Below are 24,265 nucleotides of genomic sequence, written 5' to 3' on the forward strand. Positions count from 1 at the left end.
TTGCGCACGGAGCATGTGATGCGCGCCAAGATGGAGACTTCAAAGGAGCGACAGTCGTTCGCGCTTGTACTGCCGCATCACAAAGCACTGCAACTAGCACCTGCGACAATCACTTTTCGCCTCCACGAACGACTACAAATCTCGGACTTCCCAAATTACTGCGCGAAATAGCGCGCTTCAACAGTCTCATTCCACAATCAGCAAGCGACAACATGGAAGACCTCGAAGTGCCTGGTGGCTCTCCGGTGGTCGAGAACGGCCAGGAGCCAGAAGGCAACAACGATCCTGGAGACATCCAAAAGCCCGAGATCGAGGAAGAGAACGGGCCAACACCACCGATGGCTGAGCCGACGGACGACATGGATGCGCGCGAGGATGAGGAGGTGACTGGAGACGCAGATGGCGATGATGCTGAGCGAGACAACGATGCGGAATCAGAGCTAGACGAGCTGGACGAGGCACAGTTCGACAATTTTGATCCGGAGAGCGCAAATATCAATGTTCCGGAGCAGCCAGTCGCAGTAGACGATAGCAACGTCGGACTGCTTGGTGTGCACAAAAGGAAGAGAGTGGAAGGCGAGGATGGAGAGCGCAAAAAGAAGAAGAAGGAAGGGAGGAGAGAGAAGGCGAAGAAGGTCAGAGCTGGTGGTGATGATGAGGACGTATTTGAGGGAGGCCCAGAGATTGAAGGTAGCAGGAGGAAGAAGTCGAGCACAGCATCAAAGAGGGCACCGAGAGCTAGGACTCCAGAGAACGAGGATGAATTGAGCCCGGAAGAGCGTAAGTATTCCGAAGATCATACCCCCTTGGACAGTTTGCTGACTATATTCCAGGCCGTCGCCGTGCTCTTGATCGCAAGATGGACGATGCTCTCCGCAGCAATAAACCTGCCCGCCGCAAGGCCGGCGGCATCGATCTGGAGGCTGCGGGCGACGCTGAGCTGGAAGATATGCGCCAACGAATGGCGAACGCCTGCCAGGCTGACGCAGCCGCACGCGCCGAGAACAAAGTCGCTACACACAAGCTGAAGCTCCTGCCTTCAGTTGTCGAGTTGCTCAACAGGAACACTCTCCGGTCATCCATTGTTGATCCCGATATCAACATTCTCGAAGCTGTTCGTTTCTTCCTCGAGCCTGCCGATACCGACGCTGCGCTTCCCAACTACCAGATCCAGCGTGAACTCTTTGCCATCCTTGGCCGCCTCAACATGACGAAGGAAGCTCTTGTTGCCTCCGGCATCGGTAAAGTCGTCATCTTCTACACCAAGTCCTCCCAGCCTCAACCCGCCATCAAGCGTCAGGCTGAGAAGCTCGTGGGCGAATGGATGCGCATCGTGCTTGGCAAAGGCAAAGACATGCGCGCAAAGACAGTCCAATCCGCTAATTACGATCCTATCACCGCAAGCCAAAGGCCTGCTGGCAGCCAGATCGACCGCACAGCTCTTGCAGCAGAGAAGCGCCGCCGTGCACTCGAGATTCCGGTTGTTGGAAACCGCGCGCGCGTGCAGGGAACTGTTGGCACGTACACTATCGCACCTGTCAACAACCTCAGCAATGTCGTGCAGCAAGACAACCGCAGGCTTGGAAGCAGTGGTGAAGAGGCCTTCAGGAAGGTCGCCACCAGGGCGACGGGCAAGCGATAAACGCCGCTTTTAGATCAGACCAGATCTGAACAGATGACGACTTGGATTCGCAAAGACGAAAAATGTTCTGAAATTTGAGACATCGGGCGTTTGGGAATTGTACTTCAGGTCAGCGGGTACGAGCACTGGCATGCCGAGACTGATTGAATGGTCTCCAAAGAATTCTGGCTTATGTACTACTAAAGCAATACCAAGCATTTCTTTTGACCGCTCCGTTTTCTATTCTCATCCTCCCATGCCCTCAAAACTCTCGCCAAACTGCTCCTCGTACATGAGCAGGAGCTCAAGTTCCTGAATCTCGTTCTTCTGCAGTAGCTCTTGGAGCCTGTTACAAGCCCTGGTAAGCTCTATTCTTTTCCTGGCCATCCCTTTCTCACGCTTCCTGGCATTGACCTCGGCCTCGGCTTGTGTGCCATGGTTCCGCCCGCTCTGACCGCTCGGGATTTGCGCCTCGATCTCGCCCGGCGGTATGGACGCATTGACCTGGGTCGGTGTTGACTTGTGTCGCAGCTGAGTCGAATCGTTGCATGATAGCCTAGAGGATGACTCAACTTCGGGAAGCATCTGCGGAAGCGTCTGCGACTGTGCTAGAGCTTCTTGCTCGTCCTCGTCCTCGTCCTCGTATCCCATGCCTTGGTCGCCACTTTGAACTGATGACAGCGCAACTCTAGCCAGTGTGCCAGTACCAGAACGCAATTGACGTGAAGTACTAGCCGTCCGAATGGAACGGCTGATCCTTGGCCCGGTGTCGGCATGCACGGCTGCTGGAGGGGACTGAGATTCCCGCAATCTGCTTTGTCTAGCTAACCTCTGACTCATCCTGGTCGAAGAGGGATTAAAGACACGAGGTCCTGTGTCTTCATCGGAGTCATCGCTGCTCGTTCGCTCGAGCCTGGAGGGGCTTGGCGCTCCTTCTTCCGTGCCCTCTTTATCATCATTTTCCATATCGACGTCAGCGTCGCTGCCACTGCCTTTCTCGGATGTAAAAGGAGAACGTGTGCTGCTATCATCCGCATTGACATTGGCGCTGCCGTCGTTTGAGAGACTGTAGATTCATTTTCGAAAAAGGCTCTGGGTCTAAAATCAGGTCAGTTGGTCCTTCCTGTTTTGCGGGCCTTCTTTCATCGATATTCAGCATACCCACGTTCCTAAACTCAAAGACGTAAGGCTCGCCGTTCTCGGATTGTAAAGGGGTAAACCATTCCCACCTAATTGGATGGATGATCTGTGACGCTTCTTCCCGGTCCAGTCCTAGCTTGACACGGTTGTGATCAGGCCAGTTGGGAACGTATTTCAGACTCTCAGGTGGGTCCGTGAGATAGGTCTCACGCTCGTCTTCAACCTCGCCAATCAAGTTACCTCGCACGACATAGATGGCGATGCAGCCTTTCGCTGCGTTGAATGAGTCTGCCCAGCCGTCATCGGGGATACTGCGCAAGTCGAAGGCTAGACTCATGATTAGCAACTCGTAGTACGCTAGAAATCAGGTGAAGTCTCATCAGTTGCACTCACGTTGAGGTGCCGGTGCTCTGAGGTCCTGAGTCCGACTCTCGACCGCCCCGGGCTCCCAACACCAGAAGTGTGTTATGCCCACATCGTTTCGGTCGAGGATCGCTTTTGGAATCCACCAAGCTTGAACATCGTTCAAAGCTCCCGGCTCCTGGTGAGTGTGGCCAACGGCTATTGTGACCTTGACGCCTTCTGCGCTGTATAATGTGAAGGGTCTCCGTAAGTTGAGTACAACTTCAAAATTCGATCCTGGCTTGAGGCTAATGATGGCGCGTGTGGTTGTAAGGTCGGCGCCGGAAGCCTGCCTGCTAGGATAAGAAAATTGCTCTATTGTGTCATATCTGTCATCCTCGAGCTCAATCGTCAAACCATCGTCGTGGTACATTTCGCAAAAATTCCTCTGTTTGCAAATCAGTCTCTGCGCTATGGTAAGAGGTCATAGTTGCAAATATAAACATTTTGGTCTTGAGATCAGCGCATGCCATCTCTGGCATGTGACACTGGACATCAGCAGAAACATGTGACTGAGAGAGGCTTTGCAGATGGCTGTATGGAATACTTCGGACATTTGTGAAACGTGGGTCTTTTGTACAGACGTTCTCTCCTTCCCCGTTCTTCGCTAGGTCTTGCTCTGGTTCATGCCCGTCTCTAGCGTCCCTCTTCTCCAATCTATTGGGTCGTAATGCTCTGCGCAAAGATCTGTCGCTTGCGCTCGTGGACGGGAACCTCATTCTCAGGCGCACCGGGTATCTTCTTCTCCAGCTTCTGTGTAGTTGTTAGAACCCTCTGCTCTGACCCGCATCTCTAAGCCGGTTCCGGAAACGTGATGATCACAACATACCAGGTTGTCGAAAACGCACTTGTTCAGAGGCCTTTCGAATTTCCTGCACTGCCACAGCTGCTGGTTGTTGTTGTCGAGGCATTCCCAGTGCTTGCGGAATTCAGTCAAGCAGTGCTTGTTCATGTCTTCCAGCCTGGTAGCAAGTTAGAGCCGAACTCCACGTAGTCACTTTAGACTACCTAGAATCCTCGTTTCTCCGGGTGTACGTACACGCTAGTTGCGCATCTTGTGACCTTGCGACCCTCCCTCAAGCAATCCAGCTCTCCTCGGCCGTTCGCCTCCGTCTTGCACTTCATGTAGTCATCGTTGTATGCCTGGCAGCGCGCGCCAATGAAGAAGCTCGCGCTCAGAAGAGGTGCCGAGGAGGCTCCCACCTCTTGGACTTTGGGAATGGAGTCGGGGAGGGGAGTGGTGTCCACAAGGACCTGCTGGTTGAACCTGATCCAAAGTTGTCAGCAATTGTACAGCAGCTTCGTAAGACCACAGAGCTCATACCTGGGCTGTCTGGCAGACATTTTGAGGCTTCAATGGGTGGTATTCTGCTGCTATGTCGTCGCTTTAGAGCTGCATGAGGTTCACAGAGGCCGGGACTTGGCGCGGAGGTCATCGCGACGGCAGCAGCCGATTGGGCCAATGGAGCTAGCTCAGGCGCGAGAAACGCGACTTTGGCATTCATACTTTCTCGCTTTGAGAGCTCTCATTACACCAACGACTACCTGCCCGGTGATGCGCATTCGCTACTTGTGAGCTGCTTGGCCTTTTGAAAAGCTTCCTGCAAAGACACGAGACCAATCGAGGCGACAGAATTTCATTAGAAAGCTAAATCACGACACCAGCTTGGATCAACAACACAACCACCCGAGCATCCTCCTGTGCATACACGCCGACTGATCTTCCGAGCGCAAAATGTCGCTCTTCGGCAACACCACTTCCAACCAGCAAGGCGGCGGCCTCTTCGGCGCTAGCCAACAACAACAACAACAACAACAACAACAACAACAGCAGCCTCAGCAGCAGACAACAAGCCTCTTCGGACAGTCGAGCGCAAACGCGCCGGCACAGCAAAGCGTTTTCGCCAACCCCCAGCAGCAGAACAGCAATCCCCTTGCTGGCTCCCTTTCCGCAGGATTTGGCGCCGCCACCACGTCCGGCGCCTTAGGAGCACAGTCTCAGCGCGAGCTCGCGCAATCCCGCCTCGAAGCCGCCGGCTTGAACTCTACTGCCCGCCATGATAAGAGCCCAAAGGATGCCATGAGTGTTCTCGTAAGCAAATGGGATCCCAATGACCAGGGAACGTCGATGCAAAAGTATCTGTACAACGCTGTCCACCCAGCTTATGCGCCCTACTACCACCCCGCGCCTGGCGAATCTGAGCGCGACTGGGAGACCGCCCTGTCGAACAAGCCGAAGGGAGATGCGGAGATTGCCTACGTGCCGGTACAAGTGCGCGGTTTCGAGGCTTTGGGCAAGAGGTTGGAGCTCCAGGCGCAGGTGCTCAACAAACTGCAGGTGAATTTGCATGAGATGAACAACTCGCTCGCTGCGATCATGGCGAAGCACCAGCAGGACATCAGCGTACGAATCGAGACTTCGAAGCGCCAGCACGCAGCTATCGCACAGAGGACTCTTCGCCTTGCGATCAAATGTCAGATCCTCCGCAACCGTGGTTACGCTCTGGACAGCACCGAGGAAACCCTGCGCAGGAATATTCTGGACCTCAACAAGCAGATTCAGGAGCCTTCATTTTCAGCTCGCGAGGAAGAGATTTGGGCACGGATGGTAGCTTTGAGGGAACGAGCACGCTGGCTGGAGGAGGAAGGCAAGAGAGTTGGCGCTGCAGCGGCCGAAGCACAGAGACAGGAGGGAAGCAAGCTGCCAGACAATGTTTTGCAGGGCGCGAACAGGATATTGAGAGATTACGACGGACAATTGGCTCACCTTGCTAAGGAGCTCGAAGAGGTCAAGAAGGAGTATCAGGAGTGGGAATTGGAGAAGAGAAGATGAAGCATGGCAGTGTATTTCTAGAAGTCGTTCGCAAGACCCCAGGCGCATAGCGCTCGACCAATGTCATCATGCGAGGAGACAGTCAGCTCCTCGTACGTGCCAGGAACTATCGAGTCGCCTTTGACAGGCGATGCTAGCGAGTGGACCCGTGAAGCAACAAGATTGAAAAGTCAGGGCAGAGTCGGTCACTGCCTTCCGAATATGATGATTCCACATTCTGATACACACTGAGGCTGTCGATTTTGATCACATACATGCAATTTTCACGAGATGGTCGCTACAACGTGGACGTCGAGGGACATGTGATCGTCACGCTCCTCCCCATGTTAGCGAACTCGCCTTTAGCTGGGAATGCCTGTCTAGGTGCGCAGATGTCCTTTCCAACGCGACTGTACGTCATTTCCACATGTTCGCATGTGGGCTTCAATTTTACAGCCTCTCACCAGGTGCTGTCACGCAGATGATCACTTGAAAGTAGGATCACGTGCGAAAAGCTGGATCTCGCTTGGTCACAATCACTCCTCGCCGAGGTTGTCTCCCTCTTTCCAGTGCTCCTATAACCCTGTGACCTATATTCAGATTTCCCCAAAAAGCCTTACACGGTATCACACAGAACAATCGACATCCAGCGTGAAGATAACCTCGCCATGAAGCACATCAACGGCGTCAATGTCTTCGCCCGGGCTCGATCTGACAACGGACAGCAATTAAAAGTTGAAGAGCTCGAAGCGTCAGTTGACGGGAACCATCATGATCATTACAGGAGGTTTTACATCCGTTTCTGCGATGCAGACGTTCAGTTTCAATTCTGTCTCCCTTCTCAATTCGACGCCCATGGCGCATCCACGATTCACACAAAAGTCCTTACCAACCGACAAAATCCCATTCTCAGGGTATATCACACGCGAGAGTGGCGGGACAATTACCCCAGAGGCTGCCAGCAACTTCGACTTCCAGAGCCTGTAGAGGCTCCTGGTCAGGAGGGCTCTGATATCGATCGCGTGCTGCAGGCCTTACCAAAGGGGCTCAGCCAAATTGATACCAGTGCTTTGGTAGCAAGCCCAGAATACGACGTGCCTAATTTTCCAGGTCTTGTGAGGGCCGTCTTCCAGCTAGGCCACAGCCAATGGCTACTTAAGCGGTATGCTAATCGCCTGATGTGTGCGAAAATATGATTCTGACGATATACGTGAACTTAGCTCTCCCAAGACCCATAAAATGTTCGTTGAACGGACGTTCAAGCGCCTAGAAATGGCAGCTGGCGATATGTATATTTGGGACATAATCCCAGTCTCCGATGGTTTGGCAACCCCTGGAATCATCATGTGCTCCTCGCTGATCCAGTTCCAGAACTGTTCGAGCTACTTTGCACTACACAAAATAAGAATGACCCTATCTCCAGCGGACTCAACGGCACATCAGTCCTTCCAGTCCGCACTACGGGCTCGTCAGATCTCGAGCCGGCGTTCCTTCCACGTCATTCAACGTCCGATGTAGGGTTGACAACTCCGTCCCCTTCTGTCAACAATGAGGCGTCTTCTGTGGTCGCGAAGGCTCGACCCTCGACGAAGCGCGTCACTACCACCAGAAAGAAAAGTCCAGAGGTGTGTGGGTGCGGTGACCCTGAACATCAGCCTGTGGGCCGAAAAAGACAAAGAGACGATTTGGATGAATCTTCTCCTTCACCCCGGCAGAGAAGGAAGCGCAAGGAAAATGGCCGTGCTTCATCTACTCACAGAGAGAAACCTCTGTCACACGAAATGGTTGCCAACGTGTGTGGTCAATGTCAACACTTGAAGAAGGCACCCAGAGGCAAGAAGATAGCGTGGCGTAATCATTCGAAGACTTGGATGATTGTCGATGCCAGAGCCCACGATGAAGAACCACCGACTGAGGAAATCATTGAGAATCAGCCAATGTCTGACGACGGTATTGCGACCTCACCCACACAGGCGGACGACGCCGGAGGAAACCACAGTTCAGGGCATGACGCCAATACTATCAATGCCCCCAGTGGCTCATTTTTGGAAAATTTCGAAACCTCTGGTGAGCCCACTGCTAGCCCTATTCACGAGAGAAGCACTGTCTCGAGTCCAATCACGGACATTAGAAATCCTGTCAGCGAAAAACACACTTCGCCACAGCTTCAGATTACCGAGTTAGCGTCCAACATTACTACGGCCTCGATTCAAGACGATACAATTGCTCGACTTTCGGTAGATCAGGGTTCATCCACCGCTTCTGCGCTAGCGGCTTCTATGAGTCTTCCAAGCAACGGACGCGTCAGTTCTGACGAACGCTCTGGACGTAGAAGGACCAGTATTGTTGTTGACCTGACGGAAGGCGACGATAACGCATCTATCAAGGATGAGGTGAAGCCCGGATTCAAGTTGGAAAGCGAAGAGCCTAAATCCAAAGTCCTGCAAGCAATCCAGTCCGGTCGCACTGGAAATAAGGACGAGGCTGCTCTGCTTGAGAAGTTGCAAGATATCGAAATGAGCAAAGCTCGCATCAGGCTGGAGAAGCAAGAGCTTGTTCTTGAGCAGGAACGAGTGCTCCTCGAGCGCCAACTCAAGAAGAAGCACGAATCAGGGACGCCGGAGAAGCCAATCAAGATCGAGGATGACTGATTCCTCCTGGATATGCACATCTGCGTTCGAGGAGTCCCCTTGACACGGGCCTGACACGACGAAGTCCTCTCGGCTTGAATACCAACCAGCAGACTCTCGGACAGCGTCAATAACCAGCATCAACTGACAACCCAAGCAGACTGACAAATCGTGGGCTATTAGTCAAACAAGTATACATAGCTAACATTAAATTAACACCCATCCTCCCAAACTCACGCCTCCCCATAAGCCTTCAGTCCAACAGGCTCCTTCCCCCCATCCCAGAAGTGAATCGTCCCGCCCAAATCCTCCCTCCCATGAAACGGGTTCTCCTCGCCCCCAAACTCCCTCACCGTCCCCGCCGTAACATCAAACCCCAGCGCCGTGTAAAAGCTCTCCCTGCCCAGCGCCGAAATCACACTCGCGCCCAAGCTCTCCCGCTTCGCGATCTCCAGCCCGTACCGCACCAGCGCCTTGCCGTACCCGTGCCCGCCCGCCGTCGGATCCACCCCCAGCAGGTCCAGGTACCAGCTGTCCGCGCGCGACCCGCTCCAGTGGTGCTTCATGAACTTCGCGCTCGCTTCGAGCATGCCGTGGTTCGCGGGTTCGGCGGCCCGGTTGCGGTAGACCAGTGCTTCGGCGGCGTTGGCCGCTTCCATCGCTTTGACCGTCGCGGCTGTGCTCCAGGAGTCGGGCTGGGGCGTCGACCGCTTGCGGAGCCAGATTGCCACGCCGGTGATTTGCGAGGGGTCCGAGGGCGGGTGCGAGAGCGCGATGTGCAGGTTCGGGGAGCCGCTGCGGGCCCAGTCTACGCGGAGCTTTTGCAGGAAGAACAGGTGCATGTCGTCCGGGTACTGGGCGCGGTAGGGGTGGAATTCGCCGCCGAAGAGAGGCTCGTTCACGAAGGCTGCGGCGAGAATTTTGCTGGCCGGCACCAGGTCGGCGTAGGTTGCTTCGCGGATGGACATTTTGGGCGGTGGGTTTGAGGAGTGCTCCTTGATTTTTCTATTTCCTTTTTTTCCTGGACGTCCTTTATGGTGTTGAGATGCTTATGGAAATGCTTCTTGAGACACCGCTCCGCTCTAGATGGAAAAGTTTGCTCCAGAAATGCACAGCTCGTACCACGCCAACGTAACAGAGTAGATGGCCGTAGAAATGTTGAGTCAATATTTACAGCAGGCACTCGAGAAGGACACTCCCAAATACCCGGGTAAAAACGTTCTCGCCCACCAAATCGACTAACGCAGCGCTAAAGAATGGGCAGCAGGCCGTAACTTCCAAGCGAAAGCGCGGGCGATGTATCAACAAACCGCAAATGCGCCGCAAGAGGCAGGTCTTTGAATGGCTTCAATCTAGTCCCCGTCGTTAAAGCGCGCGCGGGATCCTTCGTCAACCGTGCCGGCGGGCTCCGCGGCCTGCGGGCGAACGTTGGGCGAGTCTTGCGGTTGCTGGTGGGCTAACCCCAACCCTGACCCTAACAACCCTATGTGTGAAGAAGATACGAGGTAAATGGCGATGAAGGGTAGTATATTCGAGCTACATCGCTTGCAAACAAAACGACTAGAGAATATTATAATAACCCTATCAATTTCGTGTGAAATTTTCAGCATCGTGAATGCGGTCTCGTTCATCTTGTGCGTTGTTAGACGCCGGGCGATGGAACACTATTACATTCAACATGAGGGACGACCGACTCCGAGTGGATGAAGCAATTTCCAAATACACCGGTTCTCAAGCCTGCCAAAGGAGAAGATCTCGGACGAAACAGGTATCAATTGGGGTTCGAAATGAAGGACCATTCAGCCACCAATCTCTAGATATTCACGACGGGCAACGAGCACGATCCACGAGGAAACAGAAGGTCACGGGGGATAGCAATCAAGATAGAATGAACAAGCCATAAAATTTTGTGCGTACGTGCAAGCAGCCAGAAAACCATGCATTGGCGTTAAAAAGAACTCTCTCTCTCTCATCTAAAGTAGTACAGCAAGAACGGTAGAAAGGACCCCCACAATCATCAGTGGAGGAAAAGAATGTCGCACTTCATCATGCAAGTAGAAAGGAGTCAAAGGAACTCATTTACATCCCCTATCACCACGCCATTGAAGGGACGCTTAGCGACGAGCGGAGATGTCGCGGGCGTGCACGCCCTCCTCGTTCCAGGACTTGGAGATGAGGTAGTTGACCCAGGCGAGGAGGTCGGTCAGGGTGAAGCCCTCGGGGAGGGCCTTGCTGGGCTTGCCGTAGGAGGCGGCGGTCTCGGAGCCAGAGCTGGAAGAGCCAGAGCTGGAGCCGGAGCTGGTGGAGGTGGAGCTCGGGGCGGAAGCAGCAGAGGTGGTGGTGGCCGGGGAGGACTCGGAGTCGGAGCTGGAGTCGTCGGACTCGTAGTCGTCAGAGGAGTCCTCAGAAGAGTTGTCGGAGGTCTCGATCGGCGCGGAGGTGGCGGTGGGCTTGGCGGAGCCGCTCAGGGTGATGGTGGTGGTGCAAGGAGAGGTGGTAGCGGGGGCATCGCCGGCGAAAGTGGGCGCGGCGGTCTCCTCGGGGTAAGCCTCAGTGGCAGTGGGGCCAGCCTCAGTGGAGTTGCCAGCAGGGTAGGACGGGCTAGCGGCGGCGGAGGTCGCAGCGGCAGAAGAAGCGGCGGCAGAAGACGGGGCGGGGGAGGAGCCAGAGTTGTCGGAGCTGCCGCTGGAAGCACCGTCCCAGACGGCCGGGCCGGGGATGTCGTAGCTGGTAAGGCCGTTGTAGATGTTAAGGGAGATACCGGGGTCGGTGGCGGTGTAGAACTCCATGGCAGTCTCGCCCGACGGGGAGGCAGAGCCGGAGCCAGTGACCTCGAGGTTGATGCACTGGGGGTAGTTCTGGGCACCGTTGGTGTCCTGGGCGGAGTGGAGGGCGATGATCTCGTGACGAAGGACGTACTGACCCGGAGCGAGAGACTCGGGGACAGTGACGGTCCAGGCGTTGCCGTCGGCGATCAGCTTGTCGGAGGCCCAGTTGTTGGACGCCGCGTCGTTGAGGCCCTCCTGGTCGATCTTGAAGAAAGAGAGGTCGCCGGGGGAGACAGTGGAGCAGTCATCGCCAGCGCACTTCGCCATGTAGTCCAGGACGGGACCGTGGTGGGACTCGGGCCAGGTGTTCCACTGGAGCGTGATCTGGCCACCGGCTGCGACCTTGGCGGCGATTCCACCGGGCTTACCGTTCTGGATGGGGAGTCAGTGGACATATACATGCGGATAGGGCTTCGACGAAGCATACCTTGTGGCAAGCAATGTCGCTGGTGCCGTAGGAATCCGGGCCAACGAAGCCGTTGTCACCGTTGTCAGCGCTCCAGGCGATGATGGGGTCGTTGTTGGTGGAGTAGGCCATGGAGCTGGTGTAGCCAGAGTACTCCTGGCCATCGATGGTGATGCTGTCAATACGGCCGTGGGCGTAGACGGAGGCGGCGAAGGAGCCCAGAAGGGCGGCTTTCTGCATGAAGGTGGACATCTTGATGTTGGGGAAGGTGGGTTTCCTTGGGAGAGGTGTTGAGAGAGCTGGTTTCTGTTTGTTTGTAGAGAACGAATGGACGATATCACCAGGATATCGAGTAACGAGTGGCTATGGTACGAAGACCAAGAAGATGCTGCTGCACTGCAGGGAAAGGTTGGACGAGAGAAGGCTGGATGAAGAGAGAAGAAGCCCTACCTTGAGGCGTGCAGGGCGACCTATATACTACAGTGCCACGATCAGGATGTCGTCCATCTCGCTTGTCGACACGGCAAACCGGCGCCTAATGTCGGGGCGGAAAATTGCACCGAGCGCTGGCGATAGTAAGCGCGATTGCTGGGCCGTCTCGACGTGATGACAGCCCACATGGAGCGGCGTCAGTGCCACGGCGGAGGCGAGGCTGGTATAGCGCCACGAGGTTCACGGCGTTTCAAACATGTTCGAAGCGACATGGCTCCCAGGCGAGGACAGAGCCTTACCCGGCCGCAGGGGGGAGTTCGGCGGGCGGCGGTCACGGAGGGCGGACGTGGCCAGTGAGGCCCGCCTGGACGGTGCCTGGATGTCGCAAGTTGAAGGCGCCATGGCCGCGGCTATGCCCGATGCAGTAATTGGGAGTGCGGTATAGATGAATTGCGACCGGGGTTGTGGGAGCGGCGGTTGGAGGAGCGGTCGCCAAGAGCGGTGGTGATGAAGGGGTGAAGAAAGGCGGAGACTTGTGTATGAGAGTCTGGCGCTTGTGCGAACCGAGGTGGGCGCGCATAGGGCTGGCTGGAGCTTTGCAAGCGCAGCTCAGGCACGCCGTATCCCGGGTGAACATCGAATGCCTGTCCATGTTCCGGAGAGCATTGATTGCGATCATGCCAATGCCAGACGCTCCCCGTCAACGAGAATATCCGGATGTGCACCAGCATACCACAAACATGCTGACATGTAGCTCCTTGCGGCGCTCGCTAAACCGCTCGGCAAGCGGGCAACAATCATCAATGCACGGCGCGCCACAAGCCTCGCATCATGCAGGTACCAGGTGGGGAGACAACTCTATAACAACGCCTCCTACGTCTGGTATTCTTAGCCGGGCCAGACCGACAATGTGAGACTGACTTGAGGTACCTTATCTGCCGTGTGTGGTTCACGCTTTGCCGCGACCTGAGCCATCTGCCGGCGACGACATCGCGGGGAAGTGACAGTCGGTTGCACTCTGCTACAGTCTAAGGTTGAATTCCTCCGTAGCTTTATTAGCCAAGTGCAGACAGATGGAATACGCCGATGCACGCTACGCGCCAGAGAACGGTTCCGTCGCAGCAGGCGAGAATCGAGGAAGCGCCAGGAAGAAGCGACAGGCAATCTCCATGTGCAAAGGTGATAGGGTCCTTGAGCTCATCATCTCCGTAGCTCGTGCATGTACTGTATTTCGCGACTGGGCCAGATCTCCACCTTCTAGGGCAGGTATTCGGGGCGAAAGGCTTAGCCACCGTCTTGACAAGTTAGCAGCTAGGGCCCGCAGGGCAGGACTGAGAAGAACCAGCGGGTCCCACCCGTCAATCATGTTCATATTAATGCCATCCCGCAAATAACTCCGTCGGTAATCTCACTGAATTATTACGCTGTGAGCGACGTTGCTGGCGAAGCGTATCCAGGGCAGGGTGAGCCGATGACTGACATGCACCAACTTTAGCCGTACCCACGCGGTCTATCACGTTCATATTAACAGCATCCTGCTAATCACGCGTTGAATAATCTCCGCCGATTCGCGACATGGATCTTCTCGCATCGAGAGGGCGGCCAGGGTAGGGCTAGATTGTGAATAGCAACACAATATACTACAGCTTCTCCTAGCATCGCCGAACATCCGCTCACAATCATCTCCTGGTCCACCTCCTCCAAGCCCAGAACATCGCCAAACCGCCCATGCCGACCCTCCCCACGAGCGTCAGCGCGACCGCTTTCCGCACGATGTCGTAGTACCTGGCGCGGTCAGCGACTTCCGGCAACATGATTTCCGCAACGGGCGACACCAACCCCTCGAGCAGCGTCGACACGGCTGCCTTCTTGCTCTTGTTCTCTCCCAAACCCGTGCCGAGGCCGTGGAAGCCTGTCTCGTCCGGCCGCTCGACTGTGACGGGCACGGTGGACTCGGTTGCGGCGCCGAAGGAGCGGCGGCGGGCGTCGTCTCGCGGGCCGGGAGACGAGGATGAAGGAGGTGGGAGCGCGGTGCCAGCTTGGAGCTCGGCGCGCTTGCGGTGTTTGAAGCGGTAGGTTAGCAGCCAGATTGCGGCGCGGACGTCGATTGGGGTGAAAGTCGGGTAAGTCCACAGGGTGAGGGCGTTGTGGGGTGGGAGAAGGTCGAGGAAATCAGCGACGACGCCTAGAGTGAGGCCCCAAAGGAGTAGTGGATGTTCCAGGGCGGGAGGGTGAGTGTCGTTGAAGGGATCGAAGCGGATAATGCGGGTCAGGAAGCCTTCGAGGTAAGAGGATACTGTCGGGCGGGAATAGCGGTTGTCTTGGAGGAGAGGTGCTGCAGGAGTCTCGAAAGAGTGTACGGATTCGGTAGGGGCGAGGTGTATAGCAGCGAACATCATTTTACCGAGAACCAGGCTGAGCATCCACTTCTTGACACCCGTTTCTTGATTTGCAAGCCGGCTGGAAACATCCTCGAAGACGACCGTTCGTTGTGCAGGCAGCAGCAGCGACCGCAGAGGTACCCAATGTGTGGAAGCGACTTCGGTGGGCTGCAGTTTCAATGGTGGTGTATTGTGCTCGGTGAGGAGGAAGACGTAAGGGCACAGCACCATCAGAGGTTTCTTGCCCCAATGCGTAGTCACCAATCGTTGAGGCAGGTTCCCGCATTCTATCGCATAGCTCTTCAGATCCAGACCTACCTCTTCCCAGGTCTCACGCACTGCAGCGGCCTGGTCATCCTCGTCGGTAGGGTCACGTCGGCCGCCCGGGAATGCTACATGGGAGGTCCATCGGTCGCCTTTTCGAGAAGCCCGTTTGATGAAGAGGACTTCTGGGTCGCCGTGCTTGACCCAGTCTTGAGCGCAGAATTCGGCGAGGCTGTCGGGACGAGGAGACGAGGGATCCGGCCAGTGTGAGAAGGAGGGATTTATTCGGACTATGAGAGCTACAGAGGCGCGTTTCTGGGTGGTTTCGGAGGTCACGACCGGGTATGGCGAAGCTGTCAGGGTCGAAAGGACTTCTTGCAGGTGAGAGACGAGAGACGGGTTGTCCGGAGGGTTTGCGTTGGCGGTCATCGTTGGAGAGGAAAGAGCATGGCCTTGGAGAGGGGGATAGAGTGTGTAGCCTGGGCAGATGGAATGCGAAAGAGTCTATAAGCGTGTGTTCGGCCCGAAGTAAACACAGCACATGTGTGTATGCTGTATGCCGGTGCCGAAGCGATCAAAGATAAGATGTAAGTGATGGATCGAGACAAGCCGAGGTGTCGCGTGCCTCAGGCGGCACCCGAGTCGCGACAGACGGGCATGACGGCTGCCGTGGCACGTTGTGAGACAGCCGCCGTGATTGGCCAATGGCGCAACGCTCCAGGCTTCGCGCCCGGCATCGAGCATCCAGCAACGGTGGGGCTGGGGAGCTCGTGCACCATCGCTACTGCATGCAGTGCGCCAACAACCCATGTTTGTCTTTTCCCGCTCTCACCAAGAAAAAAACCCAGTAAAATACTACATTCGCCTCTCTACCACCAGCTGCTGGTAGCAAGTCGCCGCAATGCGTTTCGGCCGGACACTGGAGAAGTCCATCTACCCGCCATGGCGCGACAACTACATCAACTACGGCAAGCTTAAGAAGCTGCTGCGTGAAGACGACTCCGCCAACAGCTCGCCCGACCGACAGGCCTCCGACCGCTGGACCGAGGACGACGAGGGCGCCTTTGTCGACGAGCTTGTGAACAACCAGCTTGAGCAGGTCCACGCCTTCCACAAGGATACCTACGAGAAGTTGACCGACCGCACGGCCAAGTGCGAGGCGAGGCTCGATTCGATCGCCATTCTCGACAAGGGCCCCTCTGAGGACAAGCAGCAGAATGGCGAGGGGAGCAATGGCAAGAAGCCTGTGCCCAGCGAGGAGGAGAGGAAGAACATCCTGAAAGAGGTGCTGGGCCAACTGGACGAGATCACCAAGGAAACCAACGAGCTCGAGAAGTACGCGCGCATCAACTACGCTGGCTTCCTCAAGGCTGCCAAGAAGCACGACCGCAAACGTGGCCACGCCTACCGCGTGCGTCCCTTGCTGCAGGTGCGATTGGCCGCCTTGCCCTTCAACAAGGAGGACTACAACCCGTTGCTGTACCGCTTGAGTGCGATGTACAGCTTCGTGCGACAGCACCTGGAGGGTGTCGAACCGCATCGCGGCCCTAGTATGAGCGAGAACGGACCCGGCAAGGAAGAGTACACTTCGCACAAGTTTTGGGTGCACCCTGAGAACTTGCTCGAGGTCAAGACTGTCATCCTGCGCAGACTGCCAGTGCTCGTCTATAACCCTCAGACGTCTAAGATTGCGGAGGGCACTCAGCCGGATCCTTCGATCACCAGTATATACTTCGACAACCCTGCCTTCAACCTTTACTCGAACAAAGTTGACCACGGCGAGGCGTCAAGTCTGCGCATGAGGTGGTACGGCCAGCTGAACAGCAAGCCCGAGATCTTCGTCGAGAAGAAGACCGTCGGAGAGGATGACACCAGCCACGAGGACCGCTTCAAGACCAAAGAGAAGTATGTCCAGCGCTTCATCCAGGGCGAGTACAAGATGGAGAAGCAGATTCAGAAGCTTTCCAACCAGGCCGGCGCCGACAGCAACGAGGCCAAACAGTTCAAGGAAGCGGTCGATGAAATCCAGAGCTTCATCCAGACGAACGACTTGCAACCCGTGCTCAGGGCAAACTACACTCGCACCGCCTTCCAGGTTCCCGGCGACAGTCGCATCCGTATTTCTCTCGACACCGACCTTGCATTCATCCGCGAAGATGCTATCGACAGCGGCCGGCCTTGTCGTGACCCGGAATCTTGGCACCGAACCGACATCGACAACAACGAGCTGTCCTACCCCTTCTCTTCCATCCGCAAGGGTGAAGTCAGCCGTTTCCCCTTTGCTCTGTTAGAGATCAAGATTCGTTCTTCCGACCGCAAGCGTCTCGAGTGGGTTCAGGACCTCATGAACTCTCATCTTGTCAAGGACGCACCTCGCTTCAGCAAGTTCGTTCACGGTGTTGCAAACCTGTTCGAAGACTATGTCAACACCTTCCCCTTCTGGTTGTCCGAGATGGAGACCGACATTCGCCGCGACCCTCAGCAGGCGTTCGAAGAGGAGCAAGCGAAGAAACGCAAGGAGCGCGATGACGAGTTTGCTGTCGGCAGCTTGCTCAAATCTCGGCCCAGCCAATCTTTCGGCGGAGGCAATGCCATCGTCAGCCCTGTCGGTTCGCCTTCCGCCTCCACCATCAAGGCCAAGAGTCCTGATGAGCGTCGCAAGTCCACCCTTGCCATGGCAACCTCCCACAGCTCATCGCAGGTTCCTACACAGAACAATGAAACCGTCGAGGAGGCCGACGAAGACGAGACTGGCATCCGCACATACGGCACCACCGACCAACAGCAGCAGTCAGCTTCTTCGCGCCTCGTCGATCTTTTCCCCTCCTTCAGCACGTCCAAGTACGCCAACGCCCGCCGCTCTGCGAAGCTGCCACCCGGCGTGCAAGAACCGTCCCAATGGATCAAAGACCAAGGCCCCGTCAAAGTCGAGGCCAAGGTCTGGCTCGCCAACCAGCGCACCTTCATCAAGTGGCAACACGTCAGCGTCCTGCTCGGCTCTCTGGGTCTCGGTCTGTACAACGCCGCTGGCGTCGACAACAACATCGCCCGCTCCCTCGCTCTTGTCTACACTCTCGTTGCCGTCTTCACTGGTGCTTGGGGCTACGGCATCTATATGTGGCGCCAGAGCTTGATCTTCAAGCGAAGTGGACGCGATTTTGACGCGATCACTGGCCCTATCGTTGTTTGTGTCGGTTTGATCGTCGCTTTGTTGCTCAACTTTGCTTTCAAGGTTTGTTTCAATAATTCTCCTCGAGCTTCAAAACGCATACTAACGCAGAATTTCAGTACCGCGCCGCAATGGAGCACAGAGAGCACGGTCACCACGGCCATCACGACTCATCTTTCAATCAAACTCAGATGCTTCCTCATGACGGGGACCTCAAGGTGTTCTGAAGAAACGAAATTATCTGACACAACGTCTGCGTATGTTAAGAAAAGGACAAAAGAGACCCAAGTCGACACTGTATGCTTGCAAATGTATCTACTGTACATAGATTGCTACCTTCCATTCGCCCGCTTGAGCATTGGTGTTTTGGCGCATGAAGATGCTAGGTTAAATAGCATAACTGTGGATATTGTAAATGCCCTTGACGCATACCATCGCTTCGCATCGCTTCATTAAACACTCTGTTTCTCTCTAGTTTGGTCCCCTTTGGACATTGGGCCCTCTTGCATCCAGCTCCTCACAGCAAACACTAGCTCGCGGAGATCCACACCGCGCGAGAGGCATCTGCTCGTTCTAGACGGTAGTACACGGCCCACTGTATCACAATCCGACGGGCATCTTATCACTGCCGCGTCATCTGTCAATATGCCAGTCTCGCCTCCTTGTGGTCCGAGCTAGATCGTGGGCTTTGGGCTGCCAGAGCGCGGCTTCTGTCGATAGTAGAAGAGATCTTCGAGAGATCTGGGATGGCGACAGGGAAGGTGCTGTTAAAGTTTTGTACGCCTGTCACGGTCGGTCTTGGTCGGTCGTGCGCGTGCATTGGACTAGACGTTGGTACATTGGGTTGACACAGGCTGGGTTCGGAGACGATTGGTGGCTTCTCGAGAGAAACGACGGCAGAGGCTTTCGCACTGCTGGACTTGTCTGGCGATTCCAAATGTTGGAACATTATACTTCTGTCATGACTGCGCCGAGCCCCGGTGTCACATGGCAGACACGCAGCCTTCGATCCGCACATGCATCCCGCAGGCAAGGCAAGGTAAGGTAAGGTACCTGACTCTCCAGCGTGGGAGGGATGGAGGGACGTCGCGGCGTTGCAGCCCAAAGCCCCCCAAAAGCTTGCGGCCCGAGCTGCCGACTTCACCTCCCACCAGCCAGACAAAAGAGCCAGACTTTTCGGGAGATCTTAAGAACGACCATGTGCTTTGCTTGATCGGGAATTGCAGCAGAACGGAAGAGATCATTTGTAGGATATCGCTTCCACGATGGCGAACCCCAACGCCGGCCACTTTTTCCAGACGTCCGAGTCGCTGGTTTCTGGCCAGCGCAAGGCGGCCAAAGCGCAGAACAAGCTTGGTCGTCCGATCAAGTTGTCTTCCAAGTTGCTGGCCATCGTTCCGGATCCGTTCGATGAGAGGGCCGTGTATGTTGCTGAGGCTGCTGGGGAGGTGAGGAGGATTGTTTTGGAGGTGAGTTTTGACGCTTCTTGGTTGTTCTCTCTTCGTGTCGGATGGAATATTTTGTATCTTCTGGGAATTTCATACACCACAGCAATTTTACCGTTTCGTCAGGACAAAGTAAAAACTGCTAACCGGGTAACATCCCAGACCGGCGAACGCATCTCCGTCGACCGCGCCACCGCACCCCTAACCAGCCTCGCCTTCTCTCCCAACGGCCAACGCCTCTACTCCGGCTGCTGGGACAAGAACATCTACGCGACCGACTTCGAATCCGGCGCCACCACGCACCTCACCGCCCACACCGACTTCGTCAAATGCCTCCTCACCACAACCCTCGCCGGCAAACCCATCCTGCTCTCCGGCTCCGCAGACGCCACCATCATCGTCTGGGACCTCAGCACCAACAAACCCCTGCACAAACTCAAAGGACACGTCAAGGCCGTCCAGAACCTCGCCGTCGACCCCCTCAGCCTGCCCTCGGGCTCCTCCGCACCAGGCGAGAGCTTCGTCCTCTTCTCTTCCAGCTCCGACCGCGAAATCCGCCGCTGGCACATTTCCCTCTCCCGCGCGCACGAGCTGCCGGAGAGTCTGGAGCGCCCGCTCCGCCCGCACGAGACGACGATCTGGGCGCTGCGGTTCGATTCAGAGGGCGATTTGTGGACGGCCAGCGCGGACAAGACGGCTAAGCACCTTGTTCGGTCTCGTGGGTGGGAGGCGGATACGGTGCTGAGGCATGCTGATTTCGTCGGCGATGTTCTGCCTTGTGATGATTTGGGGCTGGTGGTTACGGCGTGTAGGGACGAGGAGGTGAGGGTGTGGGATGTGGCGAGCGGGGAGTGCGTTTGTGTTTACGAGGGGCATTTTGAGGAGGTGACAGGGTTGGCGAGGGTGGGGAGGGGGACGGTGGCGAGTGTTAGTATTGATGGGACGGTGAGGAGGTGGGGGTTGGAGAAGGGGGAGATGAAGAGGTTTGCGGAGGAGAGGGCGAGGGAGGCGCAGGGGGAGAGTGCGGACGTTGGCGTGAAGAAGGGAGGGCCGCAGTTGACGGCTGAGGAGGAGGATGAGCTCGCGGAGCTGATGGATGACAGCGACTGAGAGTATAATTGCATTGATAGATGATTCAGAACCCCTAACCCCAGGCTACACATTGCGCAATTGCGCGCTCACTCCCGCCAGCAAACAACCGACACATCCCTAACCCTTCCGCTGTCCAGTCTCTCCCTAACAAGCTCCCAGCCCTCCAAACCAGCGAAATCGACCTTTTTCTCCCTCCCCAGCCCGAATATCCCCTTCCGCGGCGCAAATTCTACCTCCACCTCGACACGCCACGGTCCGTTCTCCTCCGCGACGCCCATGCCCCTCAACATCCCCGTCAAAATCCCCATGAACTCCACATATCCTGTCTTCGCGCCGATGGCGATGTTGCCGTCCCACTTGCTACCTTGGCTGGGTGCCTCATTGTGGGGAGAAGTAGAGCTGAGGACCTCGATGGTAAGAGGTACGGTCGAAGTGGTTATTTGCTCTGCTGCTTTCTTCTGTGGACTGGCCGCTGGTGGATCGTGCGCGTGAGAGCGAGCGCGGTGGGCTATCCAGTTGGGAATTAAGTGGATTAGGCTGCTGTCCATTTTGCGTTGCGTTGCGTTGTTCGTTTTGCTTGTTTGAGCTGAAGGAAGAAGCTTGTACTTATCTTTAAGATCTGGCATGGGGACCCAGGGGATCTGGGAACTGAGATCGCTTTTGTATATGAGATCCATAGTTTTGCTGAAGTTAATGCCGGAGGTGGTGTGGTGTCATGATCGATGGATAGCATGATGCTTGCAGTGGTGAATGATTGATCGATGGGTATTGAAGGATGTCCGACTAGCGTGAAGAGTGAGAAGGGCATGACATTATCGTTCGTTATTGACTAGATCATCCAAAGAAACGAGAGCAACTGGCTCTTTCGCACTGATCGCGGTTAATTGGTCGTTAATCAACTAGTAAAGGAAAAGGAGAAGTGATAACCCCGACATCAAGCAAAAACAACAATCTTATCAACCAAACCCTCACAAATTTCCGTTCTAACCCCTTCCCACCCCTCCTCGCCAACCCTCACCCCACTCCTCCTCCCCAAAACCTTCTCCCATTTAGTCTTACTCCTCAGCGCCCTGACTTCTTTCACCCCGCCCTTCCCCTTCCCCTTTCCGCCCGTAACATCAGGCTTGATCCGTCTCAGACACCGCCGAAACTGCTCCCACTCCATGCCCTCATAGACCGTCACGAAAGCTTTGAATTTCCGCGCCGTAGGACAGACGACTTTCGACCACCCGTCGTCTTCGAGGACGATCGTCTCGGTGTAGCGGAGGGTGACGGGGATGGAGACTGCGATTGCGCCGGATGGGATTGAAGGCGCGAGAGACGCGTAGGTTGGCGGATCGGGCGTGATGCGTTGGTCGCGGCGGCGTTTGTTGTAAGGCGGTGGTGGAGGGTACACGGGCGGGTCGTCTTGCTCTTGGCTTGCGAGTTGGGATTCGGTGTTTGGCTCTGTTAATTCGGGCGTGGTGGATGATGATTCGGAGGACCAGTTTGAAGGGCTGCGGCGGGGTTGGTGGCGTTGCGAGCGGGATGTGCAGGTTGAGCAGAGGGATGCGAAGTGAGGGACTGGATTTGATGGGTGTGGTGGCGACATGGTTATTACTGGGGCGTTTGTTGCGTTCATTGAGTTGACGAGAGTATTTTTCACGTTGTGTAGTTGTGAGTTGAAGGGCGAGTCTGTGTTGCGACATCCCCGTTGCACATTGTTATCTGCGGCAATGCTGGGTTCCATGATCAATCTAGATGCGCGTATTAACTACTCCTCCCGGAGGAGGCCGTCTCAGACAGGGGTTGATGTCCGCATATTTCCGCTGCAGCCCGCGGGTCGCCGACATGCGATCCTGCGTGAGGATTTCGCAGGAAGGCGTGACACTCGAAACCACAGTGGTAAACTGCGAGTTATCGAGGTTAATCTTGCCCGAGATACGAGGCGTGGTCTGTAGAGCCGCGTGTAACACGAGTCGTGCAGCTGCACGTACTTTGACTTTGTGGAGACCGGAAACACTATCAAGCCCTACTGCCACCAAGAAGCACTAACGCAGCATGTGATGTCTTAGGTGATTTGATCACACGGTCACATCCTTTCGCAACTCGGCCTATGCGCATACTGGCGCAGTAAGAACCTTGAAATTTGAGCGTCTAAACTCTCAGCCTGGGCCCAACCTCGACCTAACAGCATTGCGCAACTGGCGCAAAGTATCCTCAGTCAACGGGGGTGTGATACCCTGTCGTGCTAGATCCTGGTAATTGGCCAGAACGAATCGCATGATATCAAGCGGTTTGAGGTTGCGCATGATGTGCAGCATGATTTCCGCGGGCATCCTGAAAAGTGGAAAGAGTGCGGGTATGCGCGTGTTGTTCGTGATGTAGTCGATGCGAATCCGCGATAACGCAGGCGCCAGACCGGTTGCATGTAGAAGAGGGTAGTTCGCAAATGCGAAGTTTATGAAGGCTTCTGGTGGAAGAAGGTCGACGATGTCTAGGATCAACTCAGGTGGGAGCGTGTAGAACGGATGCTGTGGTCTTCTGTGTAGTGCCATTTGGGTCGAGGGTGTGTTCTGAGTCGAACCGCCGGTTTGCGGGTCAGCGTCTGTCGGATCCATGGTGGAGGTCGCCGCACGCGGAGTCTTGATGTAGCAAGCTATGAATAGCTAAGCAATTGCGCTCATTCTTTGTGAGGCTTATCTGAAGCAGCAGGCTGGATGAATTTCCAGACGTATCCCGAGACGAACCAGGCACAAACGGCGAGCACCACGATGTAAAGAGCGGTTGGGCCGAGAGATTTCGGAAAGATGTTGAAGACGTAAGGATCGAGGATGAGATCAACGTCCACGGGAGGCGGACTGAGCATCAAGTCCTTGTTGGTCGTGTAGAACTCCGCAGCAGCCCTTACACGAAGAAAGAGCACGCTTTCCTTGCTTGTATGCGGTGACGAGGTGGGCTCAGGACGTTTTCTCTCCGGCTTCTCGGCGTACGCCGCCAGCGTTTGGATCAGCTCTGGCGTGTCAAAGACTTCGTTGATGTTGTAAACGTCAATCCAAAAATTGGTGGGTTGCTGATCAGTGTTAGTACTGACATCGAGTGATTGGATTGCCTGTGGAGCAAACGGAAAGACACTTACGCTTGCCGACCAGCATGCGCGCAATTCGTATCTCTGCTGTGGGTTGAGGTCTCTGAGTAAGTACCAGTGATCTTTTACGCCACCTGAAGCGGCCTCACCAGGTGCGGCCACGTCGAGGGATGTCCTCAGTGTGGATCTTTCCAGTGCGAGCGACTCTAACTGGAGCACGTCGAGACTGGGGTTGCTGTCTGTGAAAGTGACGGCATCGGGCGCAGTGAAGATTGCCTTCTCGGTGTTTGCAGACACTGAGGCTACCAGCAGGGCGAACAGAGTGGGCAGGCCGGCGGATAGCTTCATCGCGGTGGCGGTCGAGACAGGATACCGAGATGTCGGGATGGCAGTAAGGGTGGCTTCACAGCTCAGTAGGGCATCACGTGGGCAGGCAGTCAGGTGACGCGAGGCTTCATGCGCAGTGCTGCTTCGGGTCGTTGAATGCACACCACGGCGGACGTCCGGTCAGGTGTGTATAATAAGCCGGTGTTGTTCACTTCAGGGCGTGCCTCAGGTTGTCGACACTGTTGACGC

General features: G+C 55.7%; 10 protein-coding genes across 10 annotated transcripts; 4 read left to right on the forward strand and 6 right to left on the reverse strand.

Annotated features, from left to right (window-relative positions):
* Nucleotides 1-75: 75 nt before the first annotated feature.
* On the forward strand, nt 76-1,853 carry WHR41_06941 (uncharacterized protein). Its single transcript, XM_069375546.1, has 2 exons — nt 76-780; nt 834-1,853. The coding sequence occupies exons 1-2, from the start codon at nt 213-215 to the stop codon at nt 1,640-1,642; spliced, it is 1,377 nt and encodes a 458-aa protein (XP_069227859.1). The 5' UTR covers nt 76-212; the 3' UTR covers nt 1,643-1,853.
* Nucleotides 1,854-3,670: 1,817 nt separating this feature from the next.
* WHR41_06942 (uncharacterized protein) lies at nt 3,671-4,544 on the reverse strand. The gene is made up of 4 exons (XM_069375547.1): nt 4,488-4,544; nt 4,203-4,430; nt 3,993-4,125; nt 3,671-3,916 (listed from the first exon to the last, which is right to left on the reverse strand). The coding sequence occupies exons 1-4, from the start codon at nt 4,505-4,507 to the stop codon at nt 3,821-3,823; spliced, it is 477 nt and encodes a 158-aa protein (XP_069227862.1). The 5' UTR covers nt 4,508-4,544; the 3' UTR covers nt 3,671-3,820.
* A 354-nt stretch (nt 4,545-4,898) lies between these two features.
* WHR41_06943 (uncharacterized protein) lies at nt 4,899-5,996 on the forward strand (the record flags this gene model as incomplete). Its single annotated transcript, XM_069375548.1, has 1 exon — nt 4,899-5,996. The coding sequence occupies one exon, from the start codon at nt 4,899-4,901 to the stop codon at nt 5,994-5,996; it is 1,098 nt and encodes a 365-aa protein (XP_069227861.1).
* A 2,842-nt stretch (nt 5,997-8,838) lies between these two features.
* On the reverse strand, nt 8,839-9,573 carry WHR41_06944 (uncharacterized protein; the record flags this gene model as incomplete). The annotated part of the gene is made up of 1 exon (XM_069375549.1): nt 8,839-9,573. One exon carries the CDS (start codon nt 9,571-9,573, stop codon nt 8,839-8,841), a length of 735 nt encoding a protein of 244 aa, XP_069227857.1.
* A 1,146-nt stretch (nt 9,574-10,719) lies between these two features.
* Nucleotides 10,720-12,778, reverse strand: WHR41_06945 (uncharacterized protein; the record flags this gene model as incomplete). Its single annotated transcript, XM_069375550.1, has 2 exons — nt 11,861-12,778; nt 10,720-11,805 (listed from the first exon to the last, which is right to left on the reverse strand). The coding sequence occupies exons 1-2, from the start codon at nt 12,089-12,091 to the stop codon at nt 10,720-10,722; spliced, it is 1,317 nt and encodes a 438-aa protein (XP_069227856.1). The 5' UTR covers nt 12,092-12,778.
* Nucleotides 12,779-13,594: 816 nt separating this feature from the next.
* WHR41_06946 (uncharacterized protein) lies at nt 13,595-15,509 on the reverse strand. Its single transcript, XM_069375551.1, has 2 exons — nt 14,111-15,509; nt 13,595-14,056 (listed from the first exon to the last, which is right to left on the reverse strand). The coding sequence occupies exons 1-2, from the start codon at nt 15,343-15,345 to the stop codon at nt 13,951-13,953; spliced, it is 1,341 nt and encodes a 446-aa protein (XP_069227858.1). The 5' UTR covers nt 15,346-15,509; the 3' UTR covers nt 13,595-13,950.
* Nucleotides 15,510-15,739: 230 nt separating this feature from the next.
* On the forward strand, nt 15,740-18,516 carry WHR41_06947 (uncharacterized protein). Its single transcript, XM_069375552.1, has 2 exons — nt 15,740-18,148; nt 18,205-18,516. Exons 1-2 carry the CDS (start codon nt 15,818-15,820, stop codon nt 18,310-18,312), a joined length of 2,439 nt encoding a protein of 812 aa, XP_069227803.1. The 5' UTR covers nt 15,740-15,817; the 3' UTR covers nt 18,313-18,516.
* A 718-nt stretch (nt 18,517-19,234) lies between these two features.
* Nucleotides 19,235-20,640, forward strand: WHR41_06948 (uncharacterized protein; the record flags this gene model as incomplete). The annotated part of the gene is made up of 2 exons (XM_069375553.1): nt 19,235-19,554; nt 19,693-20,640. Exons 1-2 carry the CDS (start codon nt 19,351-19,353, stop codon nt 20,638-20,640), a joined length of 1,152 nt encoding a protein of 383 aa, XP_069227748.1. The 5' UTR covers nt 19,235-19,350.
* A 2,126-nt stretch (nt 20,641-22,766) lies between these two features.
* WHR41_06949 (uncharacterized protein) lies at nt 22,767-23,222 on the reverse strand (the record flags this gene model as incomplete). The annotated part of the gene is made up of 1 exon (XM_069375554.1): nt 22,767-23,222. One exon carries the CDS (start codon nt 23,220-23,222, stop codon nt 22,767-22,769), a length of 456 nt encoding a protein of 151 aa, XP_069227747.1.
* A 62-nt stretch (nt 23,223-23,284) lies between these two features.
* Nucleotides 23,285-24,232, reverse strand: WHR41_06950 (uncharacterized protein; the record flags this gene model as incomplete). Its single annotated transcript, XM_069375555.1, has 2 exons — nt 23,741-24,232; nt 23,285-23,674 (listed from the first exon to the last, which is right to left on the reverse strand). The coding sequence occupies exons 1-2, from the start codon at nt 24,035-24,037 to the stop codon at nt 23,285-23,287; spliced, it is 687 nt and encodes a 228-aa protein (XP_069227867.1). The 5' UTR covers nt 24,038-24,232.
* Between the last annotated feature and the right edge of the window lie 33 nt (nt 24,233-24,265).

The sequence above is a fragment of the Cladosporium halotolerans genome (assembly GCF_011745625.1).
Source record: "Cladosporium halotolerans strain TM138-S3 chromosome Unknown Sca24, whole genome shotgun sequence".
Taxonomy (NCBI): domain Eukaryota; kingdom Fungi; phylum Ascomycota; class Dothideomycetes; order Cladosporiales; family Cladosporiaceae; genus Cladosporium; species Cladosporium halotolerans.